Raw genomic sequence first — 12,807 nt, 5'->3', positions numbered from 1 at the left:
CCAGTTCTTTGTGTGTGTGTGAGTGAGGCAGCATGAATGTCCATCATATTCAGATTATTTTCTCAGAAAAAAGCCTTGATCTATACATTACTTGTAACTACGGTTTGCCATAAAAACAGTAAAATATGGTTAAAAAAAAAGGTAGATGACGTTAATATAATATAAAGTTAATATAGTATACTGTGTGTATTAAACTATTGTTTGTGTGTCATCTCTTATGTTCCTGTTCAGTGTTGATAAATGTGTGTGTGTGCTCATTAAGTGTGTGTGTGCTCACAATTGTTTGGCATTTGATTAGTTCGTAGATTACACAATGAAGTTGTTAATTGTGACTATAAGGGATGGTAATTAATCAGACAAAATGTCATAACTGTGAAAGGCCTAATGTCTTTGTGTGTGTGTGTATGTTTTACTGAATGATGAGGGAAATTTACTGAATGGGAATCAGGGATAGAGATTATGCAGCTAATTAGTTACAGCTAATTAGTTCCGTCTGTCTGCCAGGATGGAGACATGGGAAAGAAGGAGTAATTGGACAAATATAGGCTTTGTGCTAGACACCGGTATTCTTCCGACACTGGCTACCCTGGGCTGACATTTACACCGGTTATCAATCAATAACAGTAACATGGGATTGTCATTCTGTCAGCATCCACCTCACAGTATCTGTTACACCAGCTCTGTATGTGTGCATTTGTCTGATTGTGCATCTTTTGTTAATGCAGTGAAGTAACCTTGAATTATGAGAAGGTCCTTTTACCATTATTTAGTATTATTTATTTGTTTATTCATGTTTTATGTAGTAGGTGGTAGTAGCAATAGCATAAGTTGTAGTTAGTGTTGTATTAGTGGCGGTTCTAGTGAAAATACAGAATTTATCAATTTTTTGTTCTTTGTTGTTGTTTTAGTCATGTGGAAGTAGTAGCAAAGTAATTAGAAGTAGTATTTGTTGTTGTAGCAGCAGGAGATGTAGTAGTACTAATAGTAGTAGTAGTAGTAAATGGTGTTATGGGAGTGGTTGTTGTATTAATAGTGGAAGTAGCAATTGCTATAGTTAGTAGTAGTAGTAGTTGTTGTGAGCCTCCTGGTAGTCCAGCGGCAGGATCCCATGCTCTCATTGCTGTGGCCCAGGTTCTATTCCGGGGCAGGGTGCTGACCTAGCCACTGAAGCGTTAACTTTCAGTGCCGGTCCCAAGCCCGGATTAAAAAATGGGAGGGTTGCGACAGGAAGGCGTAAAACCTGTGCCAAATCAAAACATGCGGACCAGATGATCTGCTGTGGCGACCCCGAACAGGGAGCAGCCAAAAGAACAGCAGCAGAGGAAGTGTTGCTACTGAAAGTAACACCAGTAGTCTTTGATCTGCCGTTCCATCAGTCAGCTTTCGGCAGGAAGGAATTAGTGCTAAGTCAATAATGAACTCAGAAACTACACTGACCTATTAGTTCCTCAAGAGCTCTTGGTTGCGGTTGTAGAAAGGACATTATCAACATGTCCATTATTTACTGTCCAGTGTCACCCAAATGAGGATGAGGTTCCTTTCTGAGTCTGGTTCCTCTCAGTGTTTCTTCCTCAAATCATCTCAGAGAGTTTTTCCTTGCCACCGTCGCCTCAGGCCTGCTCATTAGGGATAAATATTAGGGATGAATAGTTACTTAACTTTAAACTTAATCATTTTTTAATGTTTCTACAGTATACTTCTGTAAAGCTGCTTTGAGGCAATGTCCATTGTTAAAAGCATGATACAAATAAATTGAATTGAATTGTATAGTAGTAGTAGTAAAAGGTGTTGTAGGAGTAGTTAAAGTACTAGTAGTAGAAGTAGTAATAGCTATAGTATAGTGTAGTATAATAGCAGTAGTTATTGCACCAGTACTAGTAGTAGTAGAATCTAGCAATAATAAGGAAGTAATAACTAGAGTAGGGAGTGGGAGTGGGAGTAACACTACTAGTAGTAGTAGTAGTAGTAGTAGTAGAAGTCGTTAGGTATTGATTCATTTGTCTTCAGCCTGAAAAAAACCCATCCTCATTTAATCATCACTGTGAGGAATGACATCAATATTTCCAGAGTGTTTTCCACATTTGCTGCATTGGTGTGAGGGACTGAATGCAGAGCTGACTGGCCTTCAGAGCTGCACATGGCTTTATCTGCTGTTCACACATGAGCAGGACTGAATCACACAAAAACACAGCTGATAGATAAGCGTTCAGATGGACACGAGGAGAAAGGAAATGCCTCTCAGCATTCAGAGTCGCCTCATGGGAAACAGAACAATGTTTAGCCTTGTAATTGCAATGCCTACATTATGGTGGCTTAATACAAGATCATTAATAATGTTTAAGTAACATTTGACCTGTTGTCCTTTTATGTTGCAGGCTTTATTTACACGGGAGATGTGGTGCACAGAATGCTGACAGCCACACAGTACATCGCCCCCCTCATGGCAAACTTCGACCCCAGTCTGTCCCGAAACTCAACAGTCATTTATTTTGACAATGGTATGATTCATGGCCTGTTGATTTTCTAGTGTCCCTGCACAAAGGGAGGCACTACTCTCTACTACTACTACTACACACACACACAGACACACACACGCACATGCAAGCACTAGCAGAGAGGTAATCAATAAATCATCTCTGTCTCTCTGTGCCAAAAGAAATAAATCAGCCAAAGTATTAAGTTATGGGAATAATTTCAGGGCTTAATCAAAACAGATCGATGAAATTGCAGAACGTAATGAAATGTGCTTGACATAACAGCAGGACATAATACACTAATCAGTGAGCAATATTTGTTAGCAATATAATTGGGGTAGAGTGGCCATGCTGGAGCATTCTGATACTTAGAATCAAGTGGAGTGACGTGAATTCCATGCGCCCTAAAAATCTGGGGATTATCCAAGTAAAGAATGCCACAAAAACATGTTGTTGTAGCACATCCTCCTTACACATATGCTTTAGGCTGCACAGAGACACGGAGAGTTTCACTGTGTAGTAGAACGAACGTATCATGCACACTGGCAATTATTTTTGCTTATATTCTGAGCTGTTTGCATTACTCCAAGCCCTGGACTTGTCACTGCCATTACTGTATACACAAAGGTTTATGTTCTTACATGCACTCACCATTTTATAAGCTACAGCTACATATTGTACAGGTGAAATTTCTACACACATCAACTGTAATGGTGCAGTTCAACCAGTTCAATATTATAGTTCATGCACACTTCTGTTTAGGGCACAAAGCTATCTCATCTACTAATACATCTAATTTACATTGAAAATCTTTGTGTGTTGTATGTTGTAACTGACTAAGCTGCCCTCATGGGATCAGTAAAGTCTATCTATCTATCTATCTATCTATCTATCTATCTATCTATCTATCTATCTATCTATCTATCTATCTATCTATCTATCTATCTATCTATCTATCTATCTATCTATCTGTCTGTCTATCTATCTATCTATCTATCTATCTGTCTGTCTATCTATATAACAACTTCATAATAGTTTGATGTTCACTATGGGGAATAGAAATCATACTGAGCTAGGTTTTATATACATTCAGGCACTACATTTATTGCTGCATTGTTGTGTGTGTGTGTGTGTGGTTGCAGGCACTGCCCTGGTGGTTCAGTGGGATCACGTTCACCTGCAGGACTCATATAATCTGGGCAGCTTCACATTTCAGGCCACACTACACAGTGATGGCAGAATTATCTTCGCTTACAAGGAGGTCAGATGTTCTTCACCATTTACTCTCTCCTTGTTGTATTTTTTCCCTCAGTATAATAGTTATAACTTAGTATCTCTCATTTACAGTATATTGCTTGTCCTTCACCTTTTTGGCCATCTCTCTCTCTCTCTCTCTCTTTCTCTCTCTCTCTCTCTCTCTGTGTGTGTGTGTGTGTGTGTGCGCTTTGCTTCTCTCTGTTCTCTCATTTTGGCTGTGTAAAATACAAATTCCTCTCAGCAATAGCTGGTAAAGCAATAAAGCCTTACTTCTTGTTATTACGTGACATGCGCCATGACTGAAAATTCAATTTCTCTGTTGATTAACAGGGCTTCTGTAAATATAGCAGCATCACCCCATCTGTTCAGTCTTCCAATCGGTTTCCTGTGTGCCTGTAGGATCTCTCCATACCTTTATTAGACGTGAAAGCAGTGACTGAACCATTTTTCATTCGAAGGATAGAAAAATATCGAAGAATGAGTTTTTTGGCAGAACAGCTGCCAGACTATTAAATTAGAATTAAATAGAAGTAAGAAAGACAGATTTATCTGGAACACATTAAATATGAATTACTTGTGCCATGTTGTATATCATGACAGTTATTTATTTCATTTTAGAGAGGTTTCCTTGCACAGTTTCAAATCTTCTGTCGCATATTTTCTTTAAGAGCCACTGAATATTTGGGAAATGAGTTTTCTTGAAAATTCCAAGATAAGTTAATCACGTTATTTCTAATTTATTAGAGGATTCACTTTCTTGTCTAATCCAGGGGAATTTATTTTACCCTGATGTTCCGTGCTTTATTTCATTTTGCCCCTCTGGGCTCGGCCCCGACAGCACTATGGGTGAATCTGACATTGAAACAAATAATACATGTCAGAGGTGGACAAATTATACTTTTATTACCTCCCAAACTGCACTAATGGAAGCTGAAATGTGACGCCCAGTCCCATGTTTTGCTTGGCCAGAAACCTGATTGAAATGTGACAGCTAACATAATGTCATTTATTTATTTAGCATGTTCAGCATTATGACAGGTTCATAAGACAAGATAAGATTCAATTAGATAGAACTTTATTAATGCTGAATGAAATTCCTTTGCCAGAGACTGCTTCAGATTACAAGAGAAATAAATATAAATGCAATATTCTATATGTACAAAATGTACACAAAAGAACTAAGAACATATTGCACATGATTTGTTATTGCACATGGTATTACATTAACGTACATATTGCAATTTTAGTGTTTAAGTCTTTCACTGCAACTTTCACTAAAAACACTGAATTATTTTGCTCTTACAATAAAACGTCAATCTATATACAACCTCGGCATACGAATGCTCCCCCTTACGAATTTTCCTCAGCATGCGGAGCATTTTGGGCATACGGACAAACCGTACAGCGGCTAAGTTGCATGTATGCCCGAGAAACTTGTTTGCATCAGTAAAAAGCCAAGCGAAAACAACCGAAGCGAGTTTACGAATTTTACAGATTTTTTTTTCAGTCAGTGAAAGCTGTTTCGAAAGAGTAACCCACGATACCAACGTTGCCTTCAGCAAGAGTTCAAAAGCTAGGTGATTTTTCACTTGTTTTTTTGGTTGACAGATTGGTGCCATGGGTGGTCTGTTCTATTTTAAGCCCAAGCTTGGTGGCACGACTTCCTGTGAGGACCCTTGACATGGAATGCTCGGCTTGGGTCAGTTCTTTGTAAGCAGCCATACAGTTGCTTCGTATTGGGAATATTGCTAATATTTTTGGTGACCAGAATGGATTATCTGCTTCTACATTAACTTAACCACTTGCGCCATGGTGGTGGCTAAAGTGATTAAGGCTCTGGGTTGTTGACCGGAAGATAAGGGGTTCAAAGCCCTTAACACTCTCTGCTCCAGGGGTGCTGTATCATGGCTGACCCTGTGCTCAGACCCCAACCTCCAAGGCTGGGATATGTGAAGAAAGAATTTCACTTTGCAGTAAGGTATATGTGACAAATAAAGGCTATTTCTATCTCTTATGGGAAAATTCATTTCACAACACAAATTTTCGACAAATGCGGAGGTTCCACTGTATACTGAAAAAAGAAATAAACCTAAAAAATAATAAATAAACCACAGAACTAAGCTCAAGTTTATATCTAATGAGGCAAATCACATTCTACAGTTCGCTGTGGTTTAGGAGTCTGAAGGTGTCAGGTACGGACTGCTGAAACAGATGCAATGCAGTATGTACGGTATGAAGTGCAGTATGAAGTGTTATAAATGACAAATACAAAACAGTATACATAAACTTTATCCCAGAACAAGGAGAGCTCAGGTGTTTAGCAAACATCAAAATTCATAGAACAAAATCCAGAATAGCAGTAAACAAGAATATACAGCTGGGCGAGTTTAAGCAGGACCATAGTGAGTGTTACTGCTCAATGACTAAGTGCTTGTGAGGCCTGTGTACAGGTGTGTGTGCGTGTGTGTGTGTGTGTGACATTGCACAAAAATTGCACACAGTCTGCACTTTATTCATAATAATCATACTGTTCTGTGACCTTTCTGTATTCATTTATTATATTTTCTATTTTTTTTTTTTTTTACCTTACTTACTTGTAAATTCTGTGTTTATTCTAATTCTATTTTTGGTCAAATTCTCTTCTTTTTTTTCTTTTTACTTTTATGACCTAATTTCTCTTATTATAATTATATTATAATTAATATTATAATCTTATTATATTACTCTTATAACTGTGAGTTATATGCTTTATTTATATGCTTCTTATATAAATGTAGTTTTTGTTCTTAGCATTGTACTAGTAACTTCTGGTCAGTTATCACATTACCCTGTGTATACTGACTATATGTAAGACATACAGTGTCTTTGTGTTACTGTCTCTATTGCTGCTGGATATCTGGAATTTCCTATCTATCTATCTATCTATCTATCTATCTATCTATCTATCTATCTATCTATCTATCTATCTATCTATCTATCTATCTATCTATCTATCTATCTATCTATCTATCTATCTATCTGTGAGACAGCTTGAAAAAGCATTCCTCTTGATATTAAATGAATGGTTGTATGCTTGTATATGTGACCTGTCAAATTTTAATTTGAATCTGAATCTGTATTTACATTTATGCCTACTTTTATTTTGGTTTTTGTTCTGGTCTCAGGTTCCTATTCCGATCGCTCAGATCAGCTCTGTTAATCATCCAGTGAAGGTGGGCCTCTCGGACGCCTTTGTGGTGGTTCACAGGATCCAACAAATTCCGAGTAAGTCATACAGCCGTTATAACAGCACATTGAGCACCCATTACTCTCAGCCTCTGTAAAAACGTGGCATTCTTTCAGAGCTTCTTCTTTCAGGATGGCAGAAATTGTGTAAATCCAAGCAACTTTATGATGAAATATTAAAGATGAGAAGAAATTCCTCCGAGTCCTTTCTGCCTGTCTGTGCGTAAGAGTTCAGTTTCTAAGCTGAGTAATAAATAATAGTAGTGCTTATTCGTTCTTATTAATGCTTAAGCTGAGAATTAAATCATTTGTAGCCAATATTTTGGCTTAAATGCAATTAGAAACCAAAAAGAGCATGACCACATATTTAAGAATATACAGTTGAACGTGATCAACATTTTCTTTAGTAAAACTTAGACAAGAATCTGTGGATGAGCCTCAAATTCCCATTCTTCATGCTTTTACAGTAATAATTATTAGTTTAATTAGGTTACAACTAAGTTAGAGTAGATTACTGGAATTATAGGCTGTTAGTTCTGGTGTGATTATAGGTTTCGTAAAGGGTGTCATTACTTTTAAGCAAAGAAGAAAAAAAAATCATAACCCCTAAAAAAAAAAAAAAATTGTGCCCAGAGTTATATTTCTTCCTTTAGTAACTACATGATTTTTACTCTTTGACTTTTATCGTATTTTAGGAATAAAAGAGAGCATTTACTGAATAAAATGCCTTAGGATTAATATTTTTTCTTTTTCTTTTTTAAAGCTGAGACTGTAAAAGGTTCATCTTGTGGTGCTGAAAAAAATAAATAAATTCATAATTCGAAGCTTAGAAAACATAACTGTGATTAAAAAGCTAATTATAAAACACGTACTTATCTTAATTCCCTTTAAGAACGAAGTGTGTGCGGTGATTTCTTTTTAACAAGGTTCACTTGCAGATTTGCCGATTCATTGAATGCCGTATTAGAAATAAGCAGCTGTCTAAAATGACGGTAGACTTTCTGTTTTCTCTTTCACTGCATTGTGTGTTGATATTCTAGTGATATTGTCATGAATGAAGAGGTGCAAGATGGTTAAAATATCACCTGCTTATTTAACTCTTTTTTACCAGAGAGATAGATAGACAGACAGACAGATAGATAGATAGATAGATAGATAGATAGATAGATAGATAGATAGATAGATAGATAGATAGATAGATAGAAGAAAGAAAGAAAGAAAGAAAGAAAGAAAGAAAGAAAGAAAGAAAGAAAGAAAGACAGGCAGACAGACAAGCTAGATAGATAGATAGATAGATAGATAGATAGATAGATAGATAGATAGATAGATAGATAGATAGACAGACAGACAGACAGACAGACAGACAGACAGACAGACAGACAGATAGATAGATAGATAGATTGATTGATTGATAGATAGATAGATAGATAGATAGATAGATAGAAGAAAGAAAGAAAGAAAGAAAGACAGGCAGACAGACAAGATAGATAGATAGATAGATAGATAGATAGATAGATAGATAGATAGATAGATAGATAGATAGATAGAAGAAAGAAAGAAAGACAGGCAGACAGACAAGATAGATAGATAGATAGATAGATAGATAGATAGATAGATAGATAGATAGATAGATAGATAGATAGATAGAAGAAAGAAAGACAGGCAGACAGACAAGATAGATAGATAGATAGATAGATAGATAGATAGATAGATAGATAGATAGATAGATAGATAGATAGATAGAAAGACAGGCAGACAGACAAGATAGATAGATAGATAGATAGATAGATAGATAGATAGATAGATAGATAGATAGATAGATAGATAGAAGAAAGAAAGAAAGAAAGAAAGACAGGCAGACAGACAAGATAGATAGATAGATAGATAGATAGATAGATAGATAGATAGATAGATAGATAGATAGATAGATAGATAGATAGATAGATAGAAAGACAGGCAGACAAGATAGATAGATAGATAGATAGATAGATAGATAGATAGATAGATAGATAGATAGATAGATAGACGGACGGAGGGACGGACGGACGGACAGACAGACAGACAGATGTAGATATGACCTTCATGTGGAAAATGCCGCTCTGTAGACATTCCCACAAACCTTTCATTTGTGATACTTTCTTAAATAAACATGTGGCTTTTGCACTCAGACATGACTCGAGTCGAGACACTCCACCCTGCTGCTCTATTACTGGTATTAGAATTTATTTACATTGGCTTTTAAAACAGATCCTTAAACCATGTTTATGTAGCAATTCTGAGATCTTCACTGAAGTACAGAGACAAAATTATGCTGCCTCAGCTCTGAAGCTACAGTTTTGCTGCATGTCACCCAAGCTAACCAATCCGAAATGCTGCTTGCCTCAACGCTTGGCCAGTATGCATCTGAAACTATAAATTGATATCGGAAAGAACGCAGTACTATTAAAAAAGGACTAAGAAAATATGCTGTGCAGTCAGGCAGTTCCATATGCTGTCTCAGGGGAACTGCTCAGCAAAATAGCAAAGTGTAATAGTGCTGAGCTAAGCTTCTCTCTGCGAGGAGATCTGACTCTTATGCAAAACATACAGTAGGGGATATTTTTTTTTCCGCAGTAAGAAGTGTGTACAGAGTGCAGATCGTTTCACGCTGTCATAAACAGTTGATGAAAGTTTATTGAGATCATCGCGCTCCATTATTTAAACCTCTGCCTCGTGCTTCATCAACAGCATGGATGAGCAGAATGTTATGCTTGGCAAAGGCACAGCGGAGATGTTAGACACAGGGTGGTGTAGCATAGTCAGTCATTAACACTTCATTGTTTCTCATTAAAATGTCATCTGGCACTTGTAATGACCTGCCATAACAATGTAGCTGAGAGTGTGGCAGTGTGTTCTTATGGTACTCAGTGCCAATATTGGGGCAGAAGTGAGTGAGATGTGTGAAGACATGGCCTGTGTTTATAGGTCCGATCTGAGGCGTCGTGTCAGTCATTGCAACTATTTCAGGCATAAAACATGTCGGTTATGTGGCGCTTGAAATAATCAAGAGGGATTATGCATCGATTTGTTTCTACAGAGCTTTTAGTAATAGTCTGTCACACAGAGCAGGTAGATCTAGCAAGCCAGAGGCGACAGTGTAGGACTGAAAAACTATATTATTTAATCTGCTGTTTTTCTATAACCAAGGATGGAAATAAAGGCAGCTTAATGTTGATGCCAATATAGAGAATTAATTATCTGACTCCATAAGATAACAGTCAGTGCTAAAAGTGTAATTCTATCCATGTACCTTATTCTGTTTAATAAATTGTTGAAAGGTTTCTATCAACGTGCAAACTATTAAAATGTATTAGTCTCTTATTGCTATGTCTTTAACTTAGGAAACTATTCCCAATAAACATTCATAAGAATAACTATACTTATTATTAGAATAACTATTATTATATTATTTAATATAATATAATAATAAACGTGTTTAAGGGTCGGATCTGCATCGTGTCAGTCGTCACAACACATTACACTCTAAATAATCAAAAGGGATTACGCATCAGTTACTGATTCTCACGCAAAGCAGCTTTTACAGAAATGTAGAGGTAGATTTATATTTAGACACTTAATGAGCAAGCCAGAGGCAACAGTAGCAAGAATAAACTCCCTGAGACGAGCGACACTAGGAAGAAACCTTGAAGAAACTTGGAGGAAAAACGAAGCCCATCCTCCTCTGTATGACACCGGATAGTGGGATTATAAATAATTACTCCTCTATAAGAGGACAAGTCTGTGATTACAGCGCGTTGAGAAGATGTTCAGGATGAGCATATTGTGAATTGGAGTCGAGGGACGAAGACAGGACGGTCTTTAAGATTCGATTATTTTAATTTAATATGCATGAGCTTTCCTTGTACAATGAAATTTGCACACTCTTGTGGATTCCAAGGTAAAAAACGAGTGGTAAATAGCAACAAGTAAACGGATGACAATTGGCTTCATTCTCTATGCTGGATCTTAAGGACAGTTTCTGTGTGCCTGAGCCTGCAGATTTCCGCTCTTGGCCAACAGAAGTGGAAACTTGATGTGGTTTTCTGCTGTTGCGGCTCGTGTACCTCCTCTAGTAATTTCCAGGTTACTAAAAAAACATGTATGTGTGCATTGTGTACAAGAGCAAGTGTTTATGTGAGCAGTAGTGGTGTGTGTTTGTGCCACCAGCAACCACAGACACTGAGACAGTGGGCTCATATATATTTGGAACATTATTCTGATATTAACCGAACCTTTTTTCCTATATCGGCCTGATTATATGCATCGTGCTGCTGCCACACAATTGGCTGCTTGAAGAGATTATAGATGATGCATTATGGTTGTTATCATAGCCTTCTTCCAAATAGGATTTTCTGAAGAAAGGATTGGGGGATGTTAAAGTCCCTCTAGCCCCTAAGCTGTCTGTCTGCTTAAGGATAGAAATCCTTTGATGCTGCAGTTTAGCTCAGCAGGGACCCGGAACTGAGCCACACTGGAGAGAGCAGCTGACAATAAAGCCGTATGAGGAGGAATGACAAGAGAGGACATGTTACTGTATTTGCTGTCAGAATAGTATGGATCACAGGTTTATATTTACCCCAGTGTGTGTTTGTGTGTGTGGTGTGTGTGTGCGTGTGCATGTGTGTGTGTTTGTGTGTGTGGTGTGTGTGCATGTGCGTGTGTTTGTGTGTGGTGTGTGTGCATGTGTGTGTGTGTGTGTGTGTGTGTGTGTGTGTGTTTTGCCAGCTGTGAAAGGGCAACATTTGCATCTTCTGGTCTCACCCTGTCTGTCTTCTGGCTTGTCACTATTGCCCAGTGGAGAGAGAGAGAGGAGAGAGAGGGGAAAAAGAGAGGGTGGGGAAGAGAGAGAGGGGCAAGAGAGAGGAGAGAGTGGGGAAAAAGAGAGGAGATCGAGAGAAAGAGAGGGGAGAGAGAGAGAGAGTGAGAGAAGATAGAGAGAGAGAGAGAGAGAGAGAGAGAAGAGAGAGTGAGAAAGAGACGGAAGAGAGAGAATGAGAGGGGAGAGAGAGCGGAGAGAGACAGAGCCAGAGATAGAGAGAGGAGAGAGAGAGAATGAGAGGGGAGAGAGATTAAGAGAGCGAGAGAAAGAGAAGAGAGGGATAGAGGAGAGACAGGGCCAGAGAAAGAGAGGGGAGAGAGATAGAGAGAGAGAGAATGAGAGGCAAGAGAGATTAAGAGAGCGAGAGAAAGAGAAGAGAGAGATAGAGGAGAGACAGATAGAGAGAGCGAGAGAAAGAGAGGGGAGAGAGAGAGAAAAAGAAAATGAGAGGGAAGAGAGATAGTGGAGAGAAAGAGAAAAAGAGAGAGATAGAGGAGAGAGAGAGGGCAGAGAGAGAGAGAATGAGAGAGATTGATAAAGTGTGTAAGGCAACAATATAGTGACAGCACTAAAGTGTTGGAAGAGAATAGAAAGATAGATGTTTTGGTCTGACCTGTTATTACTAATTATGGAATGGAAACTCATTAAACTGCAAAACACATATGCACACACATATGAATGCACACACAAACACACACACACACACACACATCTGCAGGCAAAATGTCAGCATGGCACACAGGAGGCCTGTGACGCCACACAGACTGGCCAGGTAATTACCTCCCGGAAAAGGCTTTTAACCTACAGAACATCCTTCACTGAACAAGCTTCAATTTCCTGCACTAAAACTATCAGCGGGAGACACACACACACACACTTGCATACCTGCCTTCACAACAAATGCCAACGTTTTTCTCATCTGTAAATCTCACTTTCTGCTCACAGCGTGTGTGTAGAAGAGAAAGCGAGTGACTACCGTCACTAGAGTCACTA

The 12,807-nt window shown here is 38.1% G+C and overlaps 1 protein-coding gene across 2 annotated transcripts in view; it reads left to right on the top strand.

Moving 5' to 3' along the window:
- plxdc2b (plexin domain containing 2b) overlaps positions 1–12,807 on the top strand; it is a 117,088-nt gene that overhangs the window by 71,885 nt on the left and 32,396 nt on the right. For both annotated transcript variants that reach the window (XM_058394814.1, XM_058394813.1), the window contains exons 5-7: positions 2,376–2,498; positions 3,617–3,735; positions 6,896–6,995. In XM_058394814.1, the coding sequence (XP_058250797.1) occupies positions 2,376–2,498; positions 3,617–3,735; positions 6,896–6,995 (342 nt within the window). The remainder of the gene's footprint in view (positions 1–2,375; positions 2,499–3,616; positions 3,736–6,895; positions 6,996–12,807) is intronic.

This window comes from Hemibagrus wyckioides, linkage group LG07 (genome assembly GCF_019097595.1).
Source record: "Hemibagrus wyckioides isolate EC202008001 linkage group LG07, SWU_Hwy_1.0, whole genome shotgun sequence".
Classification (NCBI taxonomy): Eukaryota; Metazoa; Chordata; class Actinopteri; order Siluriformes; family Bagridae; genus Hemibagrus; species Hemibagrus wyckioides.
This window is presented reverse-complemented; position numbering and strand designations above follow the sequence as displayed.